The sequence below is a fragment of the Lissotriton helveticus genome, chromosome 12 (genome assembly GCF_964261635.1).
Source record: "Lissotriton helveticus chromosome 12, aLisHel1.1, whole genome shotgun sequence".
Taxonomy (NCBI): Eukaryota; Metazoa; Chordata; class Amphibia; order Caudata; family Salamandridae; genus Lissotriton; species Lissotriton helveticus.
This window is the reverse complement of record NC_136073.1, coordinates 735,662,693-735,689,987: the sequence shown is the minus strand read 5'-3', so window position 1 is coordinate 735,689,987 and position 27,295 is coordinate 735,662,693. Positions and strand designations below refer to the sequence as shown.

Genomic DNA, 27,295 nt, shown 5'->3' with positions numbered 1-27,295 from the left:
GCAGTTCGGGCTGGACTGTTCCCATGAGGCACAGGGTCAGACTGATTTGCATATAGCCATGTGTGAACTGGGGTGGCAGAGTGGGCTAAAGAACGGTGATGGATCAAACCCAGATCTTCTGACTGAGTGTGAGTGTTTGATTGGTTCAGATGCTCCGTCCATCACCACCCCCTTTTGTACCGCTTTGGCTGCCATAAGTGTGGCAGGGTATGCTCAGACGTGAGTCCCTTGCTCACTTTGCCACTGGATTCAAGCAAGCCGGGCTGAAGGCGGCTGGAATGCCAGAAACCGGTCCTCGGAAGCTTGTTTCCGGTCCAGGGAAGGCATGGCTTGGCAGTTCGGGCTGGACTGTTCCCATGAGGCACAGGGTCAGACTGATTTGCATATAGCCATGTGTGAACTGGGGTGGCAGAGTGGGCTAAAGAACGGTGATGGATCAAACCCAGATCTTCTGACTGAGTGTGAGTGTTTGATTGGTTCAGATGCTCCGTCCATCACCACCCCCTTCTGTACCGCTTTGGCCGCCATAAGTGTGGCAGGGTATGCTCAGACGTGAGTCCCTTGCTCACTTTGCCACTGGATTCAAGCAAGCCGGGCTGAAGATGGCTGGAATGTCAGAAACCGGTCCTCGGAAGCTTGTTTCCGGTCCAGGGAAGGCATGGCTTGGCAGTTCGGGCTGGACTGTTCCCATGAGGCACAGGGTCAGACTGATTTGCATATAGCCATGTGTGAACTGGGGTGGCAGAGTGGGCTAAAGAACGGTGATGGATCAAACCCAGATCTTCTGACTGAGTGTGAGTGTTTGATTGGTTCAGATGCTCCGTCTATCACCACCCCCTTTTGTACCATAAAGTGAATGAAACCTAAACTGTAACCCCCACTCTGTCCTCCGAAACTCGGCCCTTCCCACAAGCTGTCCCGAATATAGAGCCTTGCCATGTATTCAATACAACTATCAATACTTTATTCTTCATGCAGTAATGTCCCACTCTGTTAATGTCCCCCACATAATCATGCATCTCAGGTCCAAGAGATTAACGTGTGGTCTGATTGCATCTTGACATTACACTAAATACATGAATAAATACCATGTAGTTTGATTGTGCCCCACAAATCGAACATTTTGGATTACGTTAGTGGGAGAGTTGTCTGAGGTGCTTGGTTGGGAGGTCCCCTTTTCACCTTTGATGCTTCGTTTGGGTGTCGTGGAGGGCTTGGGGGTCACGAGAGCTAACCGGTCATTTCTAGGGACGGCCAGTAAGGTTGCCAAACACGACCTTGCCACCCGATGGAAGTCCCCTTTGCCTCACACTCTCTCCCAATAGTTCCAGGTGTGGATTGATGTGCAAAGCAAGAAAAACCGACCTATGAGGCCAGGGGCTCCCCCCATAAACACAACCTAGTAGGGGGGAAATGGTTGGGCCAGTAAACCTATGTTACCGACTGATGGCAGGAGTGCTACTGCTGTTGTTGCTGCTTTGTAATAATGTATTGTTTCAACCAAATGCCAATGCATTGAGAACGTGCCTTGTATTTTCCTTTGACGAACTAAGTGTGTGACTCAATTTTCTTAATGCTTTATGCAAAAAATTCAATAAAAACTGTTTATTAAAAAAAAAAAAATTCCCTTGCTCCAATTTGTGGCTAATCCAACCTCCTCCTCCTGTCAGCAGAAAGAGTATATCTCACAGATGCGAAGGCATTGCCTGTGGATCTTAGTTTACATTAAAATGGAACACTAATGGTCTGATTTGAATTCATTTGTTATAATGTGCATCCTGTTCATGTAGCAGTAAATGTTAGAGGAGGGGGCCTGAATGAAGGCAAGGAAAAAGAAGGGTTGAGAGAGGGAAAGGAATATCGGGATGTGACAGGGGAAGCATTATATGCTGCCGCTTGTCAGAAAAAGCGGATAACCAGGACCGGGGAATGAGTTTGCTGCTGTTGTGGCCAAAGACTCATGTGATTTTAATCAAGGCCTAAGTGTTTGAAGGGGTAATGCACTGTTGTTGATCAGCTTCCATGATTGGGATATACTGTCAAGTGTTTCAACTATTTTCTGCCAGGAATCAACCCACAAGCCAATATTTCGATTAATGTTTATACCAAAGTTCACCCTTCTTCTCACTTCAATTCTCGTTTGAGATACCTCACAGAGTATTCTTTATCATTGTTGAATGTTTCTTTTTTGCTAGACATCATAGTTGATGATTTTACCTATTTCTTTTGTGCTCTAGAACAGAGATTGGGAAATGTAATTGAATAAATGGGGTATGAACTTTTTAAGAGAAATCCCACTTTCTTTACTGTACAGTTGATTTCTGCAGTGGTGGACTATGGTGGGAAACGATCGCGTGGCAGTGACCTCTTCAGTCCTAAGGATGCTGTGGCCATCACAAAGCAGTTCTTCAAAGGACTTAAGGTAATTATAGCCAAGTTGGTCGACCTATATATGACACCTGCCACCGTTTGTGGGGAGCCGGCAGCATTTCTTTATTATTCGAAGTAGTGCAGGCTTCTGCGCCACGTCTCTTGATGGGCAGAAGAATGTGAGAGCATTCCTCAATAGAATTCAGTGATTGACACTTCGTGAAGTTCTGTGAATTTAATACAAAACTCTGTATGACCTTAGTTATAGAACAAGCACTGATAAAGCAAGTAGGTATAGTTTTTGTACACTCTTGATAGTGTGGGAGAAAGCTGTTTTTTTCCATACATTCAAAGTAGGGGATACAAAAGTAAAAACTAGGAAAACATTGAAACATACTTTGTTTGTATTTGTTGTAGCACAACTGTTAGTGCTACTGTACAGTGGTTCATGCTCCAGGGAAAACGACCTTCCATTCCAGAGAAAAGCTAGATTAGCCCTTCACTAATCCAGTGGGCACAGTTTAAAAAAAAATCATTCAGGTTCTGTAGCGAATCCGGAAAACCACAATAAACAGTTTGCCCTGAAATCCAGTCCTGTGAAAATTATTTAGTCATTAACTGGCGTTTTACTTTGTAAACATAGAGATTAAAGCTGTCCTAGCACATGTCTTATAAGGAATCATTATATAGGAGACTTGAAAGAAACTTTCTCTTTTCTAATCCCCTTCTTGTTCCTTTTTAGGTTTTGCCTGCAAGTGCGCACGTAGTGCGCATGCGCTAAAAAACCTTATGAGTCTTATGTGGGATCGATGACCCGCCCCCGGCTCCCATTGGCTAGTTTCATAAATGGAGGCTAGCCATTGGGAGCCGGATCTGTCCGTCAAGGCCGGACCAGATTCAGGGGCGTTCCCGTGTTTTTTTCCCTGGGCGTGGTTCCGTTCGTCTTGGAGGCGGCCCCATCTCTACCGGGCCGGATTACACTGATGCAGCCGTCGGAGTTGGTAAATGTGGAGTGGGCGGAGTTTCGTTTGGGTTTGTTTTCTTGAGTCCATGCCGACCGCCGCCGGAAGAAGTCCAGGTGAGTGTGAATGTTATTTTATTTATTGCCTTCCCGCCCCCCCACCCGCCGTACGTGTGCCCGTTCCCGCCACCCTCCCGCTCTCCGTGTGCTGTCCTGTCTTCCCCGCCTCCTCCCGCTCTCCGTGTGTTCCCCCCCCCCCGTGCCGAGGGGTTTCCCAGAGACCGGAGTGTTTCCCAATTTAGGGCTCGCACTGCACGGATGGTGCGCGCTGAGTCCTCGAGGCCGCCTGCTCACATCACTGGCGCATTGGGCTAAAGGTATATTATGTTTCATTGTATGTGCTTTCAGATTGCGTTGCTCGTTCCCAACTGCCGGTGACCGGGACACAGCCCTGGTAACTTCCTTTTTTTGTGCAAGGCATTTACACTGTAAGTATTCCAGATACCCTAATGATTTGGCAAGGAGAACAAAAAAAAACCTCTAGAACATGATGTTTGGATGACTTCAAATGATCTCTTGTGTTCGTTTCTGTGGAATCACCGAGGCTTGATGAACACTAAGTAAATCTGATGCATAAACGCAGCTTCTACCTCGATTCTGATAAGTGCCAGATGTGGGGCGCATGTGATGTGTGTGTCTTTGTGATCAGGCAGAATCCATTGCTGTTTTTAACCTACTGTAGCGCTGTCATGTTGATTGCCCCACTCAAGGGCTGCTGCTACGGGGTTTGACTGCAAGGGGCTGGATCTTTTCAAAGGTGGGGTGCTTTGGTCGTGCTGGAGGCAGCAATAGGGTGAGAGAAAGGTGGGGGTCGGGCTCATTAAAAGCTGCATCTCAGAATATACACTCAGAAAGAAAAACAGCAAAGCGCACACTGCAAAAATAAAAATCATGCAAAGCACTTGGGGCCAGATGTAGGTAATTTTATTTTACCACCTCTTACATACCGAATCATACCGATTCGGTATTTAAGAAGTGGTAAAATAGAAGTACCGAGATGTAGGTAAATCCAGATGTGCATTTACCGAATCGGTAATATTCGGTATTTACCGATTCGGTAAATACCGACCGGTAATGCCCATTCATTCCTATGGGCTTTGAAGCCCATAGGAATGAATGGGCATTACTGATTCGGTAATTACCGAATCGGTAAATACCGAATTTCACACGGGTGCAGGAGGTGTCACTTTGACACCCTCTAGCACCCCCAAAACGGGTTCGGGTGCCATGTGGCAGGCATATGGCACAGGTGTGCACGCACACATGTGCATGCACACCGGAATCGGTATTTTACCATCAAATAGGATTTGATGGTAAAATACCGATTCGGTAAGGCTTGTGGGACTCAGAAGAGTCCCACCTACATCTCAATTTTACCGATTCGGTAAAAATACCGACTCGGTATTTTACAGAATCGGTAAATTTACCGATCGGTAAATTTACCGATTCTGTAAAATTGAGTGACCTACATCTCACCGGTCGGTAACGGCCGAATTCGGCCGTTACCGACCGGTAATTGGCCACCTACATCTGGCCCCAAGTGCTTGTTCTCACACTGGAACAAAAGCAGTGATTTAATTCACTTTTAAAATAGATAGGAAGTCGGGTGGGCTAGATTTCTTCTTTTATTTCACTGGATGCACAGTTTTTTAGTGGCTGGTGTCTTTCTACGGACTTTGCCTTGCATTCTTAACAAAGTTAGGCAAAATGGATCATTTGCAGGCCTGGTGAATTAACATTATTACGTGTCTGTTGATTCGATCTTGAATGTAGAGCAACATTTATTTGAAAATGTTACTTTAAGAAAAGGTAACTCCTCAGACATCTGTAGGCAGTAGTGCTTCATTCAAATAAGCACACACACTACTATCGTTGTGACAGATTTTGTATGTACATGTCCTCCATTTACACTCACGATTACAAAAAGTTACTTTCCGTGAATTGCTTCGAATAAGTCAGAAGCGGCCCATGGTCTTCCGGTGAGGTCGTCAGACACCCCAGACTGAGAATGAAGAGAAACGGAAACACAACTTCTCTAATGCACCCCAGGTGTGTGAATGTGTGAGAGCCGCCCATGGTAAATGGAAGACCAGAGCTGTAAATACTGATGGGAACCAGGAGATGGTATAACAGAAGCACATTACGAACGTCGGCTTCTAATCCTGGTTACAGAATCAAAACTGGTGGAATGTGATGGTCGTAAAGTGCACTTACGCACCGGCCTCCAAGGCAGAACGGCGGCATTCACACATTCAAGATCAGGGGTGGGGTTCTAGGCGTTCTTTTGTGTGGCAACCTGAAAAAGTATTTTACACCCACAAACTTACTCCTGTCAAAGCAGGGAAAAGTTCATTTTCATAGTGTGGCAGCCTGATTTACACCCACAAACCTACTCCTGTCAAAGGCAGGGACACCTTCATTTTTTAGGTCGAGCGTAGCGATGGACCTCTTGTATACTTTAGTATACCTATATGCTTACTGAATATGTGGACACGAGTCGGACGCGCGCATTTTCCGTCTCGGATTTGGCCTTGTGAGCGCGCGTTTGCTGCTGGCATGAGCTGTGAGCGTGTACGGCGGCGTCAGCAGCGTCTGTTCTCGTGCTCCTGCTTTCACTTTTGAGACGCCACAAGAGCCTCTCGCAGGCACCTTCACTGCCGCCGATCTCTCCCCCACAGTGCTTGTTTTAGGTCTCGCCCAGCGAACGCTATTGTCATCGTTTAGGTGCTGGAAGGGAGACAAACCATATGCACGCCCGGACAGGCGATGTGCACGCGCATGCACATCGCCTGTCCGGGTGCGCACATGGTTTATCTCCCTTCCAGCGCCAACAGCCTGTCCGAGCGTGCACATGTTCTGCGAGACGGAAGTATACTTAAAAATGCGAGTCATGGAGGAAATGTATTGATGTGCTTACTTTCTGCTTACGGGCGCATCGCGTACATTCACTTTCACCTCCCCCGTCTGCTCCACGGAGACAGCTAGTTTCCATATTTTCCGAGTAGTGGTAAATGAAAGTCACGTACGCAGGCGCACCAAGGACGTGAATTCAGGCCACGCTTTCGCCCTTCTGACAGGTTCGCATTTTCACAGTTTAGGAATGTGTCAGCGCCAAACTCATGAGCGATCCTATTCTTTTTAATTAAACACATTTCTAAGAACATTACCTCACAGGCGTGTTGACTGAATGGATATTTAGAAAGGTGCACTCTTTGCCTTAAAGGCAATCGCAGGGTACGATCAAGGGTATGTTTTAACTATTGTGCCGGCTCTAATCCGGGCTTCAACGTTTGACCAAGATGTGTGATCCTGTGCAGGTAACTCATTCTGCCAATAGTGGATACTGAAAGGTCGAAATGGAGAGTCTTGAAATTGGTGAATACAATACCGTCAGTTATTTACAGCGCTTGGAAACAGCAGACCAGCGCTATAACACGCAGTAGAAAAATTGTTTCCAGCTCCCAGAAAGAGAGGAGCTTGTTGCAAACCCTATAGAAATATATACAAAATGTACCCACAATCGCCCTCTTTGCCTCAAAACCTGCAGAAGAGGGAAGCCCCAGATGTGCGGTTTCTTAAGGGATCAAAGGTAGGCGCGGTCTGGATCGGAACACCTTCACACCACGTGCAGTCGATCACATGCCCCGTATTGTGTATAATATTCGTCCTGATGAAAGTGCGGGCGGATCTCCTTTCAGTGCAAAATATCACGAAAGCCTCTGCTTTCCCGCGCTGCTGTTTTCACGTGTGGCGCCAAAGAGCACACAGGGCAGTCGAGGGGGCTGTGTTCTCAAGGAAGAATATTGTCCAAAAGTGCCCCAATTGTTTGTTTTCACGCGTCCAGTGTTCATCTTTATTTGAACCCGAAGGATTGAGACAGTGAGACTGGCCGGCCTGGGGGCTATAATGAAGCTGAATTGTTACATATTTGGTAATAATGAAGAGGTAATTGATCTAAGTGTTTAACACCTGTCGGCCAAGAGTTCCAATAAGGGCAACCTCAGCCTTTCATCTTTTCAAATCGGAACACTGAGCACCATTACTGCGTGTCAACCTGGCTCTTGCACATTCCAGGGCTTAGAATCGGTATAGCTCCTTCTTTAAACTATTTATTGGCAAAAAATCGAGTTATTCATGGCCACCGATGTTTGGGAAATTAAGTTGAGTGTTTTTGAAAATAATAAATACAAAAATTACTTATCCAGCCAATCTCCTAATTTGGTGTTGCACGAGTGAAAATAGGCAAATAAGCTAAAATGTAGGTAACTGACAGAAAGAAAATCAATAAGTGTTTTTGATATGCTTTTTTTTGCACTCCCTTTTACCTAACGTGACTTGACAAATACCCTTTTTTCGTTTATACACAAAAACAGATTTTGTGTGAATCTGAACTGAAGACAGCAAGCGTCGGTCCCACATTAGCATATCACCACTAACATGTATGGAACCGACTTGCAATGTTTGTTTTGCCCTTAAGATGGGCTCAGCCATACAAAAAAGAAAAACACAAAAATTCACCATCTAGATTCATGAAACACGGCTTGGTGTAATTTCACTCTCTTAAGGGTGCACTTACAAATGCGAAAACTCAGTTGGGGGGCACACAAGTTCAGAGCGAGGGCATTTTCTGGGTAGGCCATTTTCTTATAAAAAAGGTGAATACCTCAAAACTCGCTACTTTTTGGTATTTACGTACCTCTTGCAGGACGTTTCCTCCAATTTAGACATGCTGTTCTGGCAAAAGTAAGTGCCTTTGCAGGGGGCAATAGATAAATAACCCTCTAATATATAATGCTGCGTATAATATGATGGTGTATGGTCGCCATTATTTAAATTAGTTGCACTGAGGTGCATCGCATGCAAATATATCTCCTGAAAACCTAGGGTGAATTCAGCCCTCCTGGTCCCACATGGACACCCCTGATCTATGCTCATCATGGCTCCGAAACCTTCGCTATTAAATGGCACGACCATAACAGTCTGATTCCTCTAAATTTTCATCTTAAAAATTAGTTCTGGTTTAACAACCAGGTGTCCTATGTTTTACAACAGATGTCTCATATTTGATTACGATTGGATCTAGGTTAGGAAACTTGAAAAATGCTATTAGGGACGGACCTGATTATATGCACATACATTAGCTTGTTCAAGTGCCATGATGACCGAACAGTCAAAATGATTTCAGTATTCCATAAAGCTATTATTCAAGTTTACTCTACTGTTGGCCACATCAGAGGCTAAACAACATTTCACTGAACACTCAAAAAAACTGCTCACATTTGCAATGCAACAGGTCTCGCAGTTGTGAGAGTTTGAGCTATTGGCATTGTAAATGGCAATGCCTTTTATTTTCGTGTTGGTTTTTAAAACATAAATAAAAGGCATTGTCATTTACAATGCCAATAGCTTAAACTCTTGCAAATGCGAGACCTATTGCATTGCAAATGCTTTTTTTTTTTTTGCAGAGTTTTATATAGCGCGAACTAGACCCGAACCGAATCGGGTATCAGAGCGCTTTACATAGCACCAGTTACGTTACATGAGGACACACATTCATTTTTGTTAGGCACGGGGAGATTAAGTGATTTGCCCAGAATCACAGGATGTTTGGCGTCGTTACCGAGACTCGAACCCAGGTCCGTTGGGAGGGGGCACGCAGATATTTAATAAAGGAACTAGCCCCTGGCCTCACGTGTCTCATCTCCAGATGCAAAGCACATACCAGAATCAGGCAGCCGGCACTGTACTGACTGAGCCTTTCCGGCACGGTGTGTTAGATAAAATGAACCTACCTACTACACTGTAACTGGGGGTACTGGCAGGGACCTCATGAGCATGTGAGGTGCAATAGGTGTGCGCTGGTATGACCGTAACTCCATGTCAGTGGAGGCGGGAGCCTGGCACCCCGCCCCCCGCTTTATAGTGCTATAAGCAGTCCGGTCTCTGCGTAAGCAAACCAAGTATTTCACATCACTTAGTGCGCTCAGCAGAGAAGCCAAAGAGATAATGAGCAAATAGTCAGAACCCTTTTACAGTCCGGATTATTTCATACGCTCAGCAACAAGGCCAAAAGGTGTGCTGTTTTAACATTAAGCACCTAATGTTTATTAACTGCGAAACGTTTTAGCCACTCACGATTGTGTGCCTGGTCGGTATTACGCCCTATCACGTTTGTGAATGTGTATATATTTTGCAATGTGACCTATGTACTAATAGATATTTATTACTGTGTTTGGTACTGTGTACAGACAGAAATGAAGCTGAAACTTGAGGACCTATAATAACAGCGTTGCATATCTGAAAGAAACAGGTTAGTATTAGATTCCTTACCTTAGAATATCCCCAGGCGTCAGTCTGGATCCGGAAACTTTTGCGTAGCAGTACCCCTGCGCGTCGGTAGGCGTCGTCTGCAGGCGTCCCCTGCGGCTCCGCGTCGTCGGCGTCGTGCGCCGTGATGACGTCGCTGGAGTATATAGACGCCGCCTCCGCGCGCTGACGTCTGTTCTTCTTTTTTCCGCGCCAGTTAGCGCAGATCCGAAGAGCAGTACTCCGGTCTTTTGACCAAGTTTTTTGTTAACTGATTGATCTTTACGGTGCCGGTAGGATGCCCGGTTTCAAGAGTTGTGACGAGTGCGACCGCATGATGTCGGTCACCGACCACCATCGACTCTGCCTCCGGTGTCTGGGCGCGGACCACGACGTGGAGTCCTGCGTCGACTGTCGGGCCTTGACTGGAAAAGCTAGGCGGGAGCGGTCCCGCAAGCTTCTCGAACTCCGGTTGTCGGCCCCGCGTCGAGAGCGGTCCCGGTCCGGTCGGAGGTCGAGGGAGCGGTCGAGGGAGCGGTCGCGGAGCCGCCATGGGCGCTCCGGGAGTCGCCACCATTCCTCCGGCTCGTCAGGTAAGCACAAGAAGTCGGGGCGTCGCCATCGCACCCCCGACTCCCCCCGACGCCCGCGTGCTGCGGCCGGGGGCTCGGGTGACCCCACCCCCGCGGTCCCGCATGGGTCGCCGACGCCGTCTGCCCCACACCTGTCGGTCCCTGGGGAAGGCGCGTCGCGTGAGGAGATCGAGGCCTTCCTCATTGCTATGAGGGCGAGGTCTTCTCCGGCGGGGCCTTCGGCGCCTGCGGGCCCGTCGGTCCCGTCTGGGGGCCCGAGCGGTTCGGGTGCTCCTGCCCCGGCGCCGCCGGTGGCTCCGGCCCCGGCGCCGCTGGCTCCCTCTGGTTCGTCGCCGGCTGGTCTCCCGGCCTCTCCGGCGTCGGTTCCTGTGGGCCAGCCCATGGTACCGCCCCCGCGTGGTGCAGCGACTCCGCCGTCGGCTCCGGCCGGCGTCGGGTCCCCGGCACCGACGCCGCGCGGCGCCACCCCCCTTTCCTCCCCGACTCCGGACTCGGAGCCGGACCGGCGTCGGCCGACGCCGGACCCGACGCCGATGGGGCCTGTTGACCCCGATGTCTATATCGTCGACCCAGAATATGGGTATGACGAGGAGGAGTATGGAGAGGGTTGGGAGGGGTCTGAGGACCCTCTATCCCGTGCCTGCCAGTACGATGTGGACTGGGTAGGTGATCTGGGTGATGCCAGTGGCCTGGACGAGTCGCCCAACCCTGGGTTTGTCTCTCCGTCCCCTGTGGCGTCCGAGGCGGGTGCTGCCTATTCGGTGGTCCTGATGAGGGCTGCCAAGGCCTTACACCTTGAGCTCCCCGTCGCGAAGGTCAAACCGAATATCCTGACGGAAGTTTTTAAACCGCAGTCATGCCCCCAGGAGCCTCTGCTGCCGTTTAATGAGGCCCTGACGGATGTCCTTCTGGGCACCTGGTCCAGGCCCGCCTCTGGTGCGCCGGTTGACCGGAACGTTGCCAGGCGTCACCGTCCCTGCGCGGACGACCCTGCCTTCCTGTCCACCCATCCCTCCCCGGAGAGTCTGGTGATCCAGGCCTCCACTTCGCAGTCCGCATTTCCGTCGGCTCCGCCCGACCGGGAATCAAAGAGGTACGACCAATTCGGTAAGAAAGTGTTTTCCTCTTTGAGTGCTGGGCTGCGGTCTTGTAACACCGCGTGCCTCTTGGGCCGCTACACCCACTCCCTGTGGGATACGGTCGAGGAGTGTTTGCCGCAATGCCCCCAGGAAGTGCGGGACAAGCTCACCCGGGCCTTTGTTGAAGGCCGGGATGCGGCGCGGTACTCGATCCGTTGTGGTCTGGACACCACGGACTCACTGGGACGGGCCATGTCCACTACGGTGGCGATTCGTCGCCATGCCTGGCTGAGATCTGCCAACTTCTCACCAGACGTCCAAAATACGCTTATGGACATGCCATTTGATGGCAGTCGCCTATTTGGTGACAAAGCGGACCACGCGCTGGAGCGCTTCAAGGACTCCAGGGTCACGGCCAAGTCCTTGGGTCTCTCGACCCAGACCCAGCGCCAGCAGACGGGTTCGTTTCGGCCCTTTCGTGGCCAAGGGAGAGGAGGTCCCACACGTGCTGCCAGCCACGCGGCGCAGAGCGCTCCCCAGCGCGGTGGCGCCCGTGGTTTCCGCCGTGGTGGCGGTAGAGGCCAGCGTCGTGGTCAGTCCACGCCTCCCTCCGCTGCGGCATCCAAGCCTTCCTAGTCCGAGCTTTCGGGCTCACGTGACGCCAGTGGGTGGCAGGGTTCGCCATCACCACTCCCGCTGGCGCGCGATAACATCGGACAGGTGGGTGCTGCAGCTTGTCCGAAGGGGCTATGCCCTCCCCTTCGAGTCCACTCCTCCAGCCATGCCACCGCAGAACCACCGTGTGTCGGGGGACCACTTGACACTTCTGCAGGAGGAAGTTACGGCCCTCTTGGCCAAGGGGGCCATCGAGCGCGTTCCTGGGCCAGAAGTAGGGTGTGGTTGCTACTCCCACTACTTTCTGGTACCCAAGAAGGACAAGGGAGGCCTGCGTCCTATCTTGGATCTACGGAACGTCAACGGCTTCCTCCGGAAGGAGAAGTTCAAGATGTTGACTTTGGCTCAGGTCTTGGCTGCTCTAGACCCACAAGACTGGATGGTAGCGTTGGACTTGCAGGATGCGTACTTTCACATCCCCGTCCTGCCGGCCCACCGGCGTTACCTGCGGTTCACGGTAGGCCACGAGCATTTTCAGTTTATCGTGCTCCCATTCGGCCTTACCAGCGCCCCACGGGTGTTCACGAAAGTGATGGCGGTGGTCGCAGCTCATCTGCGCCGGTTAGGGGTTTCAGTCTTCCCCTACCTCGACGACTGGCTGTTGAAGGCGGGCTCGCCCCAGACAGTCGTCCACCGCCTTCAGATGACGGCAGACCTCCTGCACGAGTTGGGGTTTTCCATCAATGTGCCGAAATCACACCTGTGTCCCTCTCAAAAGCTCCTTTTCATCGGAGCGGTTCTCGACTCGGCGCAGTTTCGGGTTTATCCCCCGGAACGGCGGGTCCGGGATATTCAGGCTCTGATTCCCATCTTTCAGCCGTTATCCCGGGTTTCGGTCAGGTTGACGCTGCGGCTTCTGGGGCTGATGGCCTCCTGCATCCTTCTGGTGCATCACGCCAGATGGCGGATGCGGGCTCTGCAGTGGGACCTGAAGTTTCAGTGGGCCCAGCATCAGGGCAACCTATCCGACCATGTCCTGATCTCGGAGGGCACTGCGAGACAGTTGCAGTGGTGGCTTACAGACCGCGATTGGGTCAGGGGCAGATCCCTCTCCCTTCCCCAGCCGGAGCACGTGGTTGTGACGGACGCGTCCCTCCAAGGCTGGGGTGGCCACTTGGGAGAGGCGGAGATCAGAGGCCTCTGGTCTCCGGCGGAGTCCCGGCTCCATATCAACATGTTGGAGCTGCGGGCGATTCGCCTGGCACTGAAGGCATTCCTCCCCTTTGTCAACGGGAGTGTAGTGCAGGTGTTCACGGACAACACCACCGCCATGTGGTACTGCAACAAACAGGGCGGTGTGGGGTCGTGGACCCTTTGCCAAGAGGCTCTGCGCCTCTGGCAATGGCTGGAACGTCAGGGCGTGACTCTGACGGTTCAACACCTGGCAGGTTCTCTGAACGCCAGGGCGGACGAACTCAGCCGTCGGTGCTCGGTGGATCACGAATGGCGTCTGAACTCGGATGTGGCGAGAGGCCTCTTTCAGCAATGGGGAGAGCCTTGGTTAGATCTATTCGCCACAGAAGAGAACGCGCAATGTCATCAGTTCTGCGCGTTGGAGTTTCCAAGACGGCACTCGCTCGGCGACGCCTTTCGGCGCGAGTGGAGTTGCGGTCTGTTGTACGCCTTTCCGCCTATACCACTTCTGCCCAGAGTGCTGAAGAAGATCAGGCGCGACCGGGCCCAAGTTATCCTTGTGGCTCCGGACTGGGCTCGAAGGTACTGGTATCCCGAGCTACTCAGCATGACAGTCGGTCCCTCGATCCGCCTGCCCCTTCAGGAGGACCTTCTGTCGCAGCAGCAGGGGACGGTCCTCCACCCGAACCTGTCCAGTCTCCACCTCCATGCGTGGAGATTGAGCGGCGACAGTTGAGGCCATTTGACTTGCCTCCTGAAGTCTGTGATGTCATTCTGGCAGCCAGGCGTCCCTCCACAAAGTCGGTATACGCCTGCCGGTGGAACAGATTTGTGGCATGGTGCACAGCAAAGGCTGTGGATCCCCTTTCTGCCCCTCTATCTGAGGTTCTCCTCTTCCTCCTTTCCCTTGCCCAGCAGGGCTCTGCTCTGGGCACTATCAAGGGCTATCTTTCTGCCCTTTCCGCCTTCTTGAGGCTACCTGATCAGCCATCTTTGTTCAAGTCCCCTATTGTGTTAAGATTCTTAAAGGGCATCACGCACATGTATCCTCCAGCTCCGTTCGTGATGCCTCAGTGGGACTTGAACCTGGTTTTGACTTTCCTGATGTGCGCTCCCTTTGAGCCCCTTCATTCCTGTCCTCTCCGTCTTCTCACCTTAAAGACGGCCTTCCTGGTAGCCATCACCTCTGCCAGGAGAGTGAGTGAGCTCCAGGCTCTTTCTGTTCAACCTCCTTTCTTGTCTGTTCATCCTGATAAGGTGGTTCTTCGGACCAGACCTTCTTTCCTGCCCAAGGTTGTCTCTGCTTTTCACATTGGGCAGTCCATCACCTTGCCCTCCTTCTTCCCGCCTCCGCATCCTTCAAAGGATGAAGAGCGGCTCCATCGTCTGGACCCAAAACGTGCGCTTTCATTCTATATGGATCGCACACGCCAGTTCCGGGTGGATGACCAACTGTTTGTTGGCTACGTGGGTGAGAAGAAGGGAAGGGCGGTACAGAAACGGACCATCTCTCGGTGGGTCGTCCTGTGCATCAAAGCATGCTACTCTTTGGCTCGGAAGGAGCCTCCTGTTGGGCTGAGGGCCCATTCCACTCGGGCCACGGCGGCTACTACTGCCCTGGGCCGGGGAGTCCCTTTGCAGGACATTTGCCAGGCGGCCACGTGGGCCTCGCTGCACACCTTTGCGAGGCACTACTGCCTGGACAGTCAAGTCCGGAGGGATGGCTTCTTTGGCCGTTCGGTCCTCCAGGACTTTCTGGTGTAGGTTGTATTGGTTCGCAGACCCACCACCGGGGTTGGTATTGCTGGGGTATCTATTCTAAGGTAAGGAATCTAATACTAACCTGTTTCTTTCAGATGAACAAGTTACTTACCTTCGGTAACGATATATCTGTAAGAAACAGTAGTTAGTATTAGATTCCTTACCGCCCCGCCCATCCTCCCCGTTCTGCGAACTGATACCTAGGGTTAGGGACATCCCTTTCAGGGCCCTAGTTTCAAATGGCACCAGTGTTGGTTCTCACATGGCTCTGCGTGTTCTGGCGCGGAAAAGCTGTGTGCAAAGAACTGACGTCAGCGCGCGGAGGCGGCGTCTATATACTCCAGCGACGTCATCACGGCGCACGACGCCGACGACGCGGAGCCGCAGGGGACGCCTGCAGACGACGCCTACCGACGCGCAGGGGTACTGCTACGCAAAAGTTTCCGGATCCAGACTGACGCCTGGGGATATTCTAAGGTAAGGAATCTAATACTAACTACTGTTTCTTACAGATATATCGTTACCGAAGGTAAGTAACTTGTTCTTCTGGTCTGCTTGTTTTCTGGCTTAATTGTAACTCCACAAACCATTCATATCTCATCGGCTTTTCCCATCCTCTCACTCATTGTGTTTGTGTTTAGAATTTGTATTTGGCATCCTATCCCTGACGAGGCCCTGAAGTGCTTGCAAGTGAGAGGCTCCTCCATTTGTTGTGCATTGTTAGTAGAGTGTAGGTTTACTGTGTAGCTTACATGGGATGCATTCTGTGTTGTGTGTATGGTGATAGAGGCGTGCTGCAATCATATGGCAGCAAAATTGTGGCTCCACTTATGCATGGAGTGAAGCTGAAGTGTGAGGGAGAGATAGTAATGTGATGTCCTCTTGTGTTTTTAACATTGTTCTTAGAGATCTTTTTACTGACGTTTGCAGAAACATTATATTTCAAGTTCCATATTCAATCACATAAATTCCTAGACCCCTCTCCCTCCACAAAAGACCACAGGGTTGATACAGTGATCAGTTATCCAGTATTTGTTTATGCATAATACAGTCTCATTAGACTTGGTGCATTTGTTTTCCTCCTTACTAGGAATTGTTCATTTGTCTCTCCTGTTCAGTCAATTTCTGCGTCACAAAAATGTAACCAATGTTCATATTTTTATGAGCTGTGCCTGCCCTTATTCATTGGAAGATGAAGAACCCTGCACATATCTAAACTTAGCTTACATGTTTAAATTTCTAAGGACGGATACACTTCGCCAGGCCTGTGTGATATGTCACTTTACTAGGACTAATGCTATTTGGGATTCAACCATTACAACGCGGTCTTTACACTTCGCTACCAGGAGGCGGCCTGGGGCCCCGCTGGTAGCGAACTGTGGGGGAAGCAAGACCCCCGTGATAGCAGTACTTAGCGGATTACGGCGGGCGGGAGGGGCACTCCACGCAGCAGTTGTGACTGCTCCCCATAACATTTGTAATATGGGCAATTCAAGTCACCATAACATTTGTAATATGGGCAATTCAAGTCACCAAGGAGCATTGTGACCTTCAAGGGGAAAGAGTCCGAAAGCGGGTTACTTAAAAAAGTCTTGGAACTGCAGGTGTCTTGCAATATCATTTTAATGTATAGTTGGGAAAGAATATATTCTTTATAATGAACAGTTGCAGAATAACTCTCTCCAAAGCTGTATGGAACTCTGAGGGCCTGATGTACATTGCCAGACAGTGTGTGGGGCTTGCAGTGTGTGTAGGGCTTGCAGTGTGTGTAGGGGCTTGCAGTGTGTGGGGGGGGCTCGCAGTGTGTGGGGGGGGCTCTCAGTGTGTGGGGGGGCTCTCAGTGTGTGTGGGGGGGGGCTCTCAGTGTGTGTGGGGGGCTCTCAGTGTGTGGGGGGGGCTCTCAGTGTGTGGGGAGGGCTCGCAGTGTGGGGGGGGCTCGCAGTGTGTGGGGGGCTCTCAGTGTGTGTGGGGGGGCTCTCAGTGTGTGGGGGGGCTCTCAGTTTGTGGGGGGGCTCTCAGTGTGTGGGGGGGGGCTCTCAGTGTGTGGGGAGGGCTCGCAGTGTGTGGGGGGCTCGCAGTGTTTGGGGCTCGCAGTGTGGGGGGGCTCACAGTGTGTGGGGGGGCTCTGTGTGGGTGTGTGTGGGGGGCTCTTTGTGGCTGTGTGTGTGGGGGGCTCTGTGTGGGTGTGTGTGTGGGGGGCTCTGTGTGGGTGTGTGTGGGGGGGCCTCTGAGTGTGTGTTGGGGGGCTCTCTGTGGGTGTTTGTGTGTGTCATTTGCGAGAGATAAAGCTAGTGGCATTGTAAATGACAATGCCATTTATTTATGTTAAAAAAAACATAAATAAAAATAATGTCAAGAGCAATGCCAATAGCTCAAACTTTAACAAAGGCAAAACCATTGCATTGTAAATGCTTGTTTAATTTTTCTGAAGGCCAATGTTTCTGGTGTTTTTTCTTTATGTAAAAGGGAGCTATTTCTCATCCCCAATTCCCAGAATCTAAAGAGAAACATTATTTACAAACAACTAGAGACCTACTGGTGGTTATTAAACAAGAGTACACATGGATACATCCATGCAGGGCCTATGTTCTGTTTAGGTAGGGAATGAAAGGCTATGAGGTGTGTTGTTTTTATGTGCTGCTAAATTATATATTTATGTGGCCTCCTCTTAAAGAAGCGGGTAGACTTGAAGTCTCCATTTCAGACGTTCGCTCTTGTAGCATCTGTGCTTTTAGAGGGCTGAGATCAAACCAGCAGTGTCCCAGAATATCACAGGGTTTGATTTATTGACGTCCCTAGGATAGAGTACATTATAGAAGATCGGTATAGGAAGGTGCTGAGAATAATGGCCTGTGACTCTATACAACAGTAACGTGTGTTGAGTGAGTGTCCCCAAGGTGCAGCGTATTAGGATACTGTCCCTAGGAATCAGACAGGTGTAGTAATTAGTATTCCATTAGGTGCATTGTCGCTGTCGTTTGGGTATCCTGTTACTGCAGTGGCGTATGTATTCATCCAGTGGAGTGCGCTGCATTGTGATGAGTTAGAATCCATTGTATGTACTACAGTGCATTGGAGGGTTGTGTAGGATATGTAACGGTGTGATGGGTTTCTGTCACAGGCCTTGAAAAATCATATAAATGTTACTAGACCTGCAGGTCTAGTAACCTGAATAATCTACTTGATCTAACTGTAATGTACTTGACCCATAAACTGGTTTCATTATGTCATCCCAGGCAAATATTTTATTTTTCAGAGCCACCTTTTCCTTTATTATCACATACGAGAGCGCCTTCCAGTATGAGTTTAGCATTCCTGCTGTACAAAAAACGATTTGGTTTGATTTAATAGACTAAACGTTTGCTCCAGCCATTAAAAGAATCTAACCCACATATAGGGTACGCATGACCCCGACTTGCCTCTCAGCTAAATAAGATAGCATTACCATTAGAGCAGGGGCAGAATGTTTCTCAGTACATCTTTAAAAACTCACTTTTGATACATATATTACTAAAGCATGAGGTGAGGTGGTAGTGTGCTGCCATTTACAGGCAAAACATTTTTCATTAAAATGGCCCAAACCTTTCCCACTAACATGCAGTTTTACTTCTAAAATTATATAGTGTATAAACAATAATTGTGGAAATTGGGTTTCGGCATACATATTTATCATTTGCACATCGGCAAGTAAAGTGTTCTGATTTGTTTTAATCCTATTAAAATGTATATTTTTTCATCACAAAGAATTACAAAATAAGGGCTTTCATAACTACTGAAATTTATTTTGAAATGTTTTATAACAGTTCACTTTTTAGCTATTTAAATGTGTGTTCGAATAAAACATTCCATCCTACTTGCAGGCTTTAATTTCACACTTTTTGTACAGCATGTTTGTCAGACGGTTCACTTTACAAAATCCTCGAACTTTGTGGTAAGAGAAGGAAAAGTAATTGGAGATGTAAACAGACTTTTGACCTCTGTCTCTGAACACAAATAAATGTTACAAGATAAAAACAAGATTTAAAAGCATCTTTAATGCTCCTTCACTTTGTGAGTGAACAGAACACCTGTTTGTCATCTCGCCAGAAGGGGTGAGTGGGCTTTAAATATAGTTCACCCTGATAAAATGTGACTCGCCATAGCAAGTGGGCGAGTAGATTTGTAGAGCCTGCTTCTCTACAATGCAGTGCATTATGGTGGACTACTGTCCCTAGGATGTGCTGCAGTGTGGCAGGCGAAGGTTCCTAGAATCCTATGCGTTGTGGTTGGCCAGTGACCAAAGGATGCTGTCTAATAGGAATGTGTTCACTAATCAAACAATGACCCAGTCCTCAAGGCAACGCAGAAATAAGTCAGGCTGTAAACAGTTCTAGATCGTCCAGAGAGCACTCTAGTTATATCTCTATTCATAGAGATTATACCACCGTTTCAGGCTGTTGCCAACGTTAAAAATTGAGCCCATCTCTGATAAACAGAAAACCATCCAACACAATACAGACATTCACTCAAAGGGACAACATTTAGGAAAAGGTGTGAATAGCTAGATGACACCTCACGGGCGCACCACCAATGGGGCCCCTGGTTGGTACTCACCAGGTTGGCCCTGTTCTCATCATCGGTGTCAAATAGCTTAACGAAAACGTGTCCAAGACCCAAAGTAAGAAAAATAACAGTGAATGGTGCAGTGTACAAACAACATATATGTGACACAAGACTAACAGCGTTCAACATATAACACACACTAAACTGCGCAGCAAGATATTACTCGTACTTTATTGATATCTTTTTGTTGCATTGCAGTTCAACATGTAATATAAAAGGGTGAGATATGAATACTACCTATCGCCTCATACTCAACCCGCAGCCGACATGTTTCATTGCCTTAGGTATAATATCAGGCAATTTCTTCAGGGCCAACGTATATTTACGATGTCACTGCCAGCGGTACTGTGCTTCTAAATGCTGGAAATCAAAAACATAAGACACACATATGTATATATGTGGGCATCTGCCTGTAGCAATACTGCATATTTAATATCCACTTTGCACCCTGTTATGGATTAAAAATGCTTTTTACCTAGATAAGACATTTGCTTTCATACCGTTACCGCTCTGGCTCTGTGCAAAAATCTCAGACCCCCTTCCGATCGGTAAGTAGGGTCCCGCCTCCCTTCCTGAGGTGCCTGGACAAATGACACGGGGAAAACGCCATACGGGCGGAAATTAACATCAGCATGCCTACTCTCACCGTCTATTCATCACCAGGTTCCGCGTTTGTATGCTTACTCGCGGAGGTCCTGCAAACGGCGTTTCCTCAACACCGGAGCGTCATGGGTTGGGCTAGCAGTTTATTTATCAGCGTTTCTGTGTAGCTAGACTCTGATTGGCCCAGCACCTCACGTGAGAAACAGGTCGATGATTGGGCCTTGTAACCACGTGACCGCTTGCTCGTTTACAATGTCTATCCTGTTACATCCAGCTTGTCATATAGACCTACACTCGCCCGAGTGGGATATAAACAAGTGGAATTACTTTGTACACAGATGTGGATTCACAGGTGTAACTTTACACAGATCGAAAGGACGGCCGCCATCTTGGAACAGTCTATCTCAATGACATGTCCCTTTGAAAACTACAAAAACATATCGGCCATCTTGGAATATTACTTCTATATTCAAAATGTACCTGGTTTCCAATGAAGGCACCATATTCCTGACAGTTACTTGTCACCTTATCAAATTCCCATTAAGATCGTATTACTAATGGTGTGGTACTGGGGTAATGTCATGGCGTTGACTATAAGCTAGAGACATATTACAGTGTGTATAGGTAAGTTCACCAGGGTTAGATAGATAAGTGAGAATTGGCTATCTTAGATGTTTCTTGCTACCCATCAAACCAATGTGAAACCGATACTTAGACAATTCCTATTTTTACAGTGTGTTCTAGAATTATTGAGCCAAGGAACAACTAGATCATCGTAGTTTATTCCATTCTAATAACTCATTAAGTCCCTGTTGTTCACTAGATTCTTGGAAAATCCAGCGCGCTTCTTTAGTCGCCAGTCGTTTCTCCATTGATTGTGCATCCCCCATAACTCTCTCCAGAACAACCCATGTGAAGGTGTGCTTATTGCGATGACAATGTTGCACTAGTTTTGTCGTTAGCTTGCCCTGTCGTATCGTGCTTAGATGCTCCTGAATGCGCAGCTTGATTTTGCGCGACGTCAGCCCGATGTATTCAAGGCCGCATTCACAGCTCAGCCTGTAGACTACATTCGTAGTATTACAATTGCTAAACTGATTTAACGTCCAGGTTTTTCCGGATTTTAGTTGGATGGTGTTGCATTTATTGGTGATATGGCACACAGAACAGTTGCCACAGGGGTAGTGGCCATTAGGTACAGTCGAGGCTTCTGGTTGTTTCTTCTCTATCATCCTAGTATGGACGAGTTTGTCTTTTAAATTAGAGGCCCTTCGAAACGCGAAACGAGGAGGTGGCATCTTATGGTCCTGTGTGCTAAGAAGGGACCAATGCTTCCTGATGGCCTGTCTGATTTTTGTGGCTAGTGGGTCGTAGGTCATGACCACTGGTATGCATTCAGATTTTTCTTTTTTATTTGACTCTAGGAGTGCTGTCCTCGGTGTATTGAGCGCTCTCTTGTTGGCTTGACGGATTATTTTACGTGGGTAATCCCGAGCTTGTAGCCTGTTGCTCAAGTCAATAGCTTGTTCTCTGTAGGTCTCAGTTTTTGAGCAGTTCCTCCTGTACCTCATAAATTGACCCACCGGGAGGTTATCCCTGAGGGCCCGAGGGTGGTAAGATTGGTACGTGAGGAGAGAATTTCTATCTGTTGGTTTTTGGTGAACCCTGGTCTCAAATTTTCCATCTGCTGCCTCAATGTCCAAGTCCAGGTACACTGCCTTCGTACGGTGGTAATTCCAAGTGAAGCGTAAACTCCTGTCTTGCGTGTTCAGCCAATTGAGAAACTGGAGGAGACAATCTTCCTCTCCCGACCAGACGAGGAGCACGTCATCGATATACCGCCTCCACAGGCGTAGGTGTTCCCTGAAAGGGTTTTGGTCGGTATCGATGACGTGCTCCTCGAATTGCCCCACATAAATACAAGCCACACTCGGTGCCATTGTAGCCCCCATCGACGTTCCCGTCACTTGGAGGAAAAGCTCGTTTTTATAGCCCAAAAATTTTTTTGTTAAGGCTAGCTCTACACATTGTAGGATAAAACTCTGTGGAGCATCGTAGAACCACTCTTGTTTGCTGATTGCTTTAGCAGTTGCTAATAAGGCCGCTTCCTGGGGGATACACGAGTACAGAGACTCGATGTCTATAGTCACAATATACTCTGTGGCGGGGTTGTAGGTCATTGAATCAAGGACATTTAAAATATCTGCTCCTTTCAGGGAACACCTACGCCTGTGGAGGCGGTATATCGATGACGTGCTCCTCGTCTGGTCGGGAGAGGAAGATTGTCTCCTCCAGTTTCTCAATTGGCTGAACACGCAAGACAGGAGTTTACGCTTCACTTGGAATTACCACCGTACGAAGGCAGTGTACCTGGACTTGGACATTGAGGCAGCAGATGGAAAATTTGAGACCAGGGTTCACCAAAAACCAACAGATAGAAATTCTCTCCTCACGTACCAATCTTACCACCCTCGGGCCCTCAGGGATAACCTCCCGGTGGGTCAATTTATGAGGTACAGGAGGAACTGCTCAAAAACTGAGACCTACAGAGAACAAGCTATTGACTTGAGCAACAGGCTACAAGCTCGGGATTACCCACGTAAAATAATCCGTCAAGCCAACAAGAGAGCGCTCAATACACCGAGGACAGCACTCCTAGAGTCAAATAAAAAAGAAAAATCTGAATGCATACCAGTGGTCATGACCTACGACCCACTAGCCACAAAAATCAGACAGGCCATCAGGAAGCATTGGTCCCTTCTTAGCACACAGGACCATAAGATGCCACCTCCTCGTTTCGCGTTTCGAAGGGCCTCTAATTTAAAAGACAAACTCGTCCATACTAGGATGATAGAGAAGAAACAACCAGAAGCCTCGACTGTACCTAATGGCCACTACCCCTGTGGCAACTGTTCTGTGTGCCATATCACCAATAAATGCAACACCATCCAACTAAAATCCGGAAAAACCTGGACGTTAAATCAGTTTAGCAATTGTAATACTACGAATGTAGTCTACAGGCTGAGCTGTGAATGCGGCCTTGAATACATCGGGCTGACGTCGCGCAAAATCAAGCTGCGCATTCAGGAGCATCTAAGCACGATACGACAGGGCAAGCTAACGACAAAACTAGTGCAACATTGTCATCGCAATAAGCACACCTTCACATGGGTTGTTCTGGAGAGAGTTATGGGGGATGCACAATCAATGGAGAAACGACTGGCGACTAAAGAAGCGCGCTGGATTTTCCAAGAATCTAGTGAACAACAGGGACTTAATGAGTTATTAGAATGGAATAAACTACGATGATCTAGTTGTTCCTTGGCTCAATAATTCTAGAACACACTGTAAAAATAGGAATTGTCTAAGTATCGGTTTCACATTGGTTTGATGGGTAGCAAGAAACATCTAAGATAGCCAATTCTCACTTATCTATCTAACCCTGGTGAACTTACCTATACACACTGTAATATGTCTCTAGCTTATAGTCAACGCCATGACATTACCCCAGTACCACACCATTAGTAATACGATCTTAATGGGAATTTGATAAGGTGACAAGTAACTGTCAGGAATATGGTGCCTTCATTGGAAACCAGGTACATTTTGAATATAGAAGTAATATTCCAAGATGGCCGATATGTTTTTGTAGTTTTCAAAGGGACATGTCATTGAGATAGACTGTTCCAAGATGGCGGCCGTCCTTTCGATCTGTGTAAAGTTACACCTGTGAATCCACATCTGTGTACAAAGTAATTCCACTTGTTTATATCCCACTCGGGCGAGTGTAGGTCTATATGACAAGCTGGATTTAACAGGATAGACATTGTAAACGAGCAAGCGGTCACGTGGTTACAAGGCCCAATCATCGACCTGTTTCTCACGTGAGGTGCTGGGCCAATCAGAGTCTAGCTACACAGAAACGCTGATAAATAAACTGCTAGCCCAACCCATGACGCTCCGGTGTTGAGGAAACGCCGTTTGCAGGACCTCCGCGAGTAAGCATACAAACGCGGAACCTGGTGATGAATAGACGGTGAGAGTAGGCATGCTGATGTTAATTTCCGCCCGTATGGCGTTTTCCCCGTGTCATTTGTCCAGGCACCTCAGGAAGGGAGGCGGGACCCTACTTACCGATCGGAAGGGGGTCTGAGATTTTTGCACAGAGCCAGAGCGGTAACGGTATGAAAGCAAATGTCTTATCTAGGTAAAAAGCATTTTTAATCCATAACAGGGTGCAAAGTGGATATTAAATATGCAGTATTGCTACAGGCAGATGCCCACATATATACATATGTGTGTCTTATGTTTTTGATTTCCAGCATTTAGAAGCACAGTACCGCTGGCAGTGACATCGTAAATATACGTTGGCCCTGAAGAAATTGCCTGATATTATACCTAAGGCAATGAAACATGTCGGCTGCGGGTTGAGTATGAGGCGATAGGTAGTATTCATATCTCACCCTTTTATATTACATGTTGAACTGCAATGCAACAAAAAGATATCAATAAAGTACGAGTAATATCTTGCTGCGCAGTTTAGTGTGTGTTATATGTTGAACGCTGTTAGTCTTGTGTCACATATATGTTGTTTGTACACTGCACCATTCACTGTTATTTTTCTTACTTTGGGTCTTGGACACGTTTTCGTTAAGCTATTTGACACCGATGATGAGAACAGGGCCAACCTGGTGAGTACCAACCAGGGGCCCCATTGGTGGTGCGCCCGTGAGGTGTCATCTAGCTATTCACACCTTTTCCTAAATGTTGTCCCTTTGAGTGAATGTCTGTATTGTGTTGGATGGTTTTCTGTTTATCAGAGATGGGCTCAATTTTTAACGTTGGCAACAGCCTGAAACGGTGGTATAATCTCTATGAATAGAGATATAACTAGAGTGCTCTCTGGACGATCTAGAACTGTTTACAGCCTGACTTATTTCTGCGTTGCCTTGAGGACTGGGTCATTTTTTGATTAGTGTTTGATTGAGTGGAGGGCGATCCAGTCTTTTCTACCCCTCTTGACTCCTAGTAGTTGAATAATAGGAATGTGTTCCCAGAATGCAGTACACTATATCATCTAGTGCCCCTCGGGTGCAGTGTAGCATAGTGGGTTAAGGTCTCTATAATATAGTGCAATATGGTAGATCTATTTAATGCAGTGCAGTGAACTGTGTTGGACTTGTGCCTTAGACTCCTGTTGCACTGGACTGAGGGTAGACACTCTATAACTTGGTGTCCATAAAGCGCAGATCAGCATGATTAGGTAATATCCTGAAGTTTCAGTCCAGTGTCGTAGGTGGTACCCCACAGAATTCAGCATAGACCAGTGACCTAATAGCTTAGGATAAAATATGGTTGTTAAGTGTGAATAGGCTGCAGCGCAATTGGGTGTTGTGGGTAAGTGCCCGCAGGTCACAGTGTTGGGTGGGGAGTTGAGTTCCTTGTGCTCCATAGTGGTGTATGGTAATTCAGTTGCCATAGGATACTGTGATGCATGTTAGTATCCCAAGAGTTCAGGGTAATTTAGTTCAATAGTTTACCTATAGTCACTGTTCCCTGTAAGAGGCGCGTGCGCGCACCTCTTTCCCCCCTAGCGCGAAGTGCCATGTGTGAAGTACGCACACACAGCACATCCTGGGAGAGCGTTTGTGCCAACTGTTTTAAAACACTCCTGCACTTACTGCATTTCTTTTCTAAAAAGAGCGCCATTGTGGGGCTGATTGTGGGCCTTTTGAGAGAATTTATGTTAAATGCAGCCCATGAGCGGTGCTGTGATTAACATAAATACTTTCTCAAAAGACCCACAATCAGTCCCGCAGCCGTGCTCCATTTAGAAAACCAATGCAGCAAGTCTACAAACATGAGGTGTGCTTTCAGAATCATCTGAAAGCACACGTTCATTCTTTTAAACTTGATGCATTTCTTTTCTAAATAGAGCGGGCTGCGGGCTGATTGTGGGTCTTTTGAAAGAATTGATGTTAATCACCACGCTTGTCATGGGCAGCATTTAACATAAATGCTTTCAAAAGGCAAACCATCAGCCCCACATTTAGAAAAGAAATGCAGCAAGTTATATATAGTGCAAACTCAACCCAAAAGTATGGGAGCACTTTACATGTTTTATTAGTTATTTTTCTATTTTTTTGGGAATGCATGGGGAGATTAATTGATTTGCCCAGAATCACAGGATGTTAAGCTGACCCGAGACTCAAAACCCATCTCCTAAGTCGGCAGCTCGAGCATTAAGCCACAACCTCTACCACAAGAGCGTAGGCATTTTCAATATTATATATTTTATGCAACAAGCAACCATTGACAAAGCCAATAGTCCTGTCTTCTTGTAGGTGTAATATTACTCGTATTATAAATCTGGATGCAATGACTGAAGCAGCAAAATATCAGTCAGGTGGAACACTATGAGACACACAGATTTTTAGCTTAATTGCTTTTTAGCCAACCCCTTAGTGCATCGATCATGCCCCTTTGAGAGACCCCCTAGTTTTTTCATCCCATTTAAAGCCCTGGTCTACACATGCTGTCGGGTTCTTGTCACACTTAGCCTTACAGAGACCTTACTCTGCTACACACAGAGTGAAAAAATTAGTGGGAATATTGCCTATAGTTCGGTGTTTTGTGGTGGCCTTGTATCACCTACAAAACAGTGTTGTTTGCTTGTTAGTGTCCCTTCTATAGAAAACTGCATTGAGCACGATGAGCAGCATCCTTGGCACACAAAGCTTAATTTGTCTATGTCAGTTGTTTAGCGCCACAAACTGCTTTACCTACATGGTGCAGAGTGTTAGAACCTTCACTATGGGGTGTTTGTCCCACTAGCATTTAGTGTATTATGATGGGTTAATCTTAGAAAGCTGTATGTAATTAGTGGCTACATGATGCAGGATGGTGGTGGGTTAAACTCCCTAGCAGTAGTTCTGTGCGGTGGGTTGGTGCTATTGGGAGGCACTGTGCTTAGTTCTGGTCCATATGATACAGTGAAATATAGTTGGTTACAGACCCCAGGATGCAGAATGTGGAGCTAGGGCTCCTTGGCTACAGTGTAGTGGATTAGTATACCTTCTGTACTGTCTTGTGTTTGGCTTCCTACTCTAGGATATTGAGCATTATTGTAATTGGGTACCCATGGGGTTTGT

General features: G+C 47.9%; 1 protein-coding gene across 1 annotated transcript in view; it reads left to right on the top strand.

Annotated features, from left to right (window-relative positions):
* VPS45 (vacuolar protein sorting 45 homolog) overlaps positions 1 to 27,295 on the top strand; it is a 216,785-nt gene that overhangs the window by 116,498 nt on the left and 72,992 nt on the right. The window contains exon 12 of the mRNA XM_078671388.1: positions 2,315 to 2,422. Coding sequence (XP_078527514.1) covers positions 2,315 to 2,422 — 108 coding nt within the window. The remainder of the gene's footprint in view (positions 1 to 2,314; positions 2,423 to 27,295) is intronic.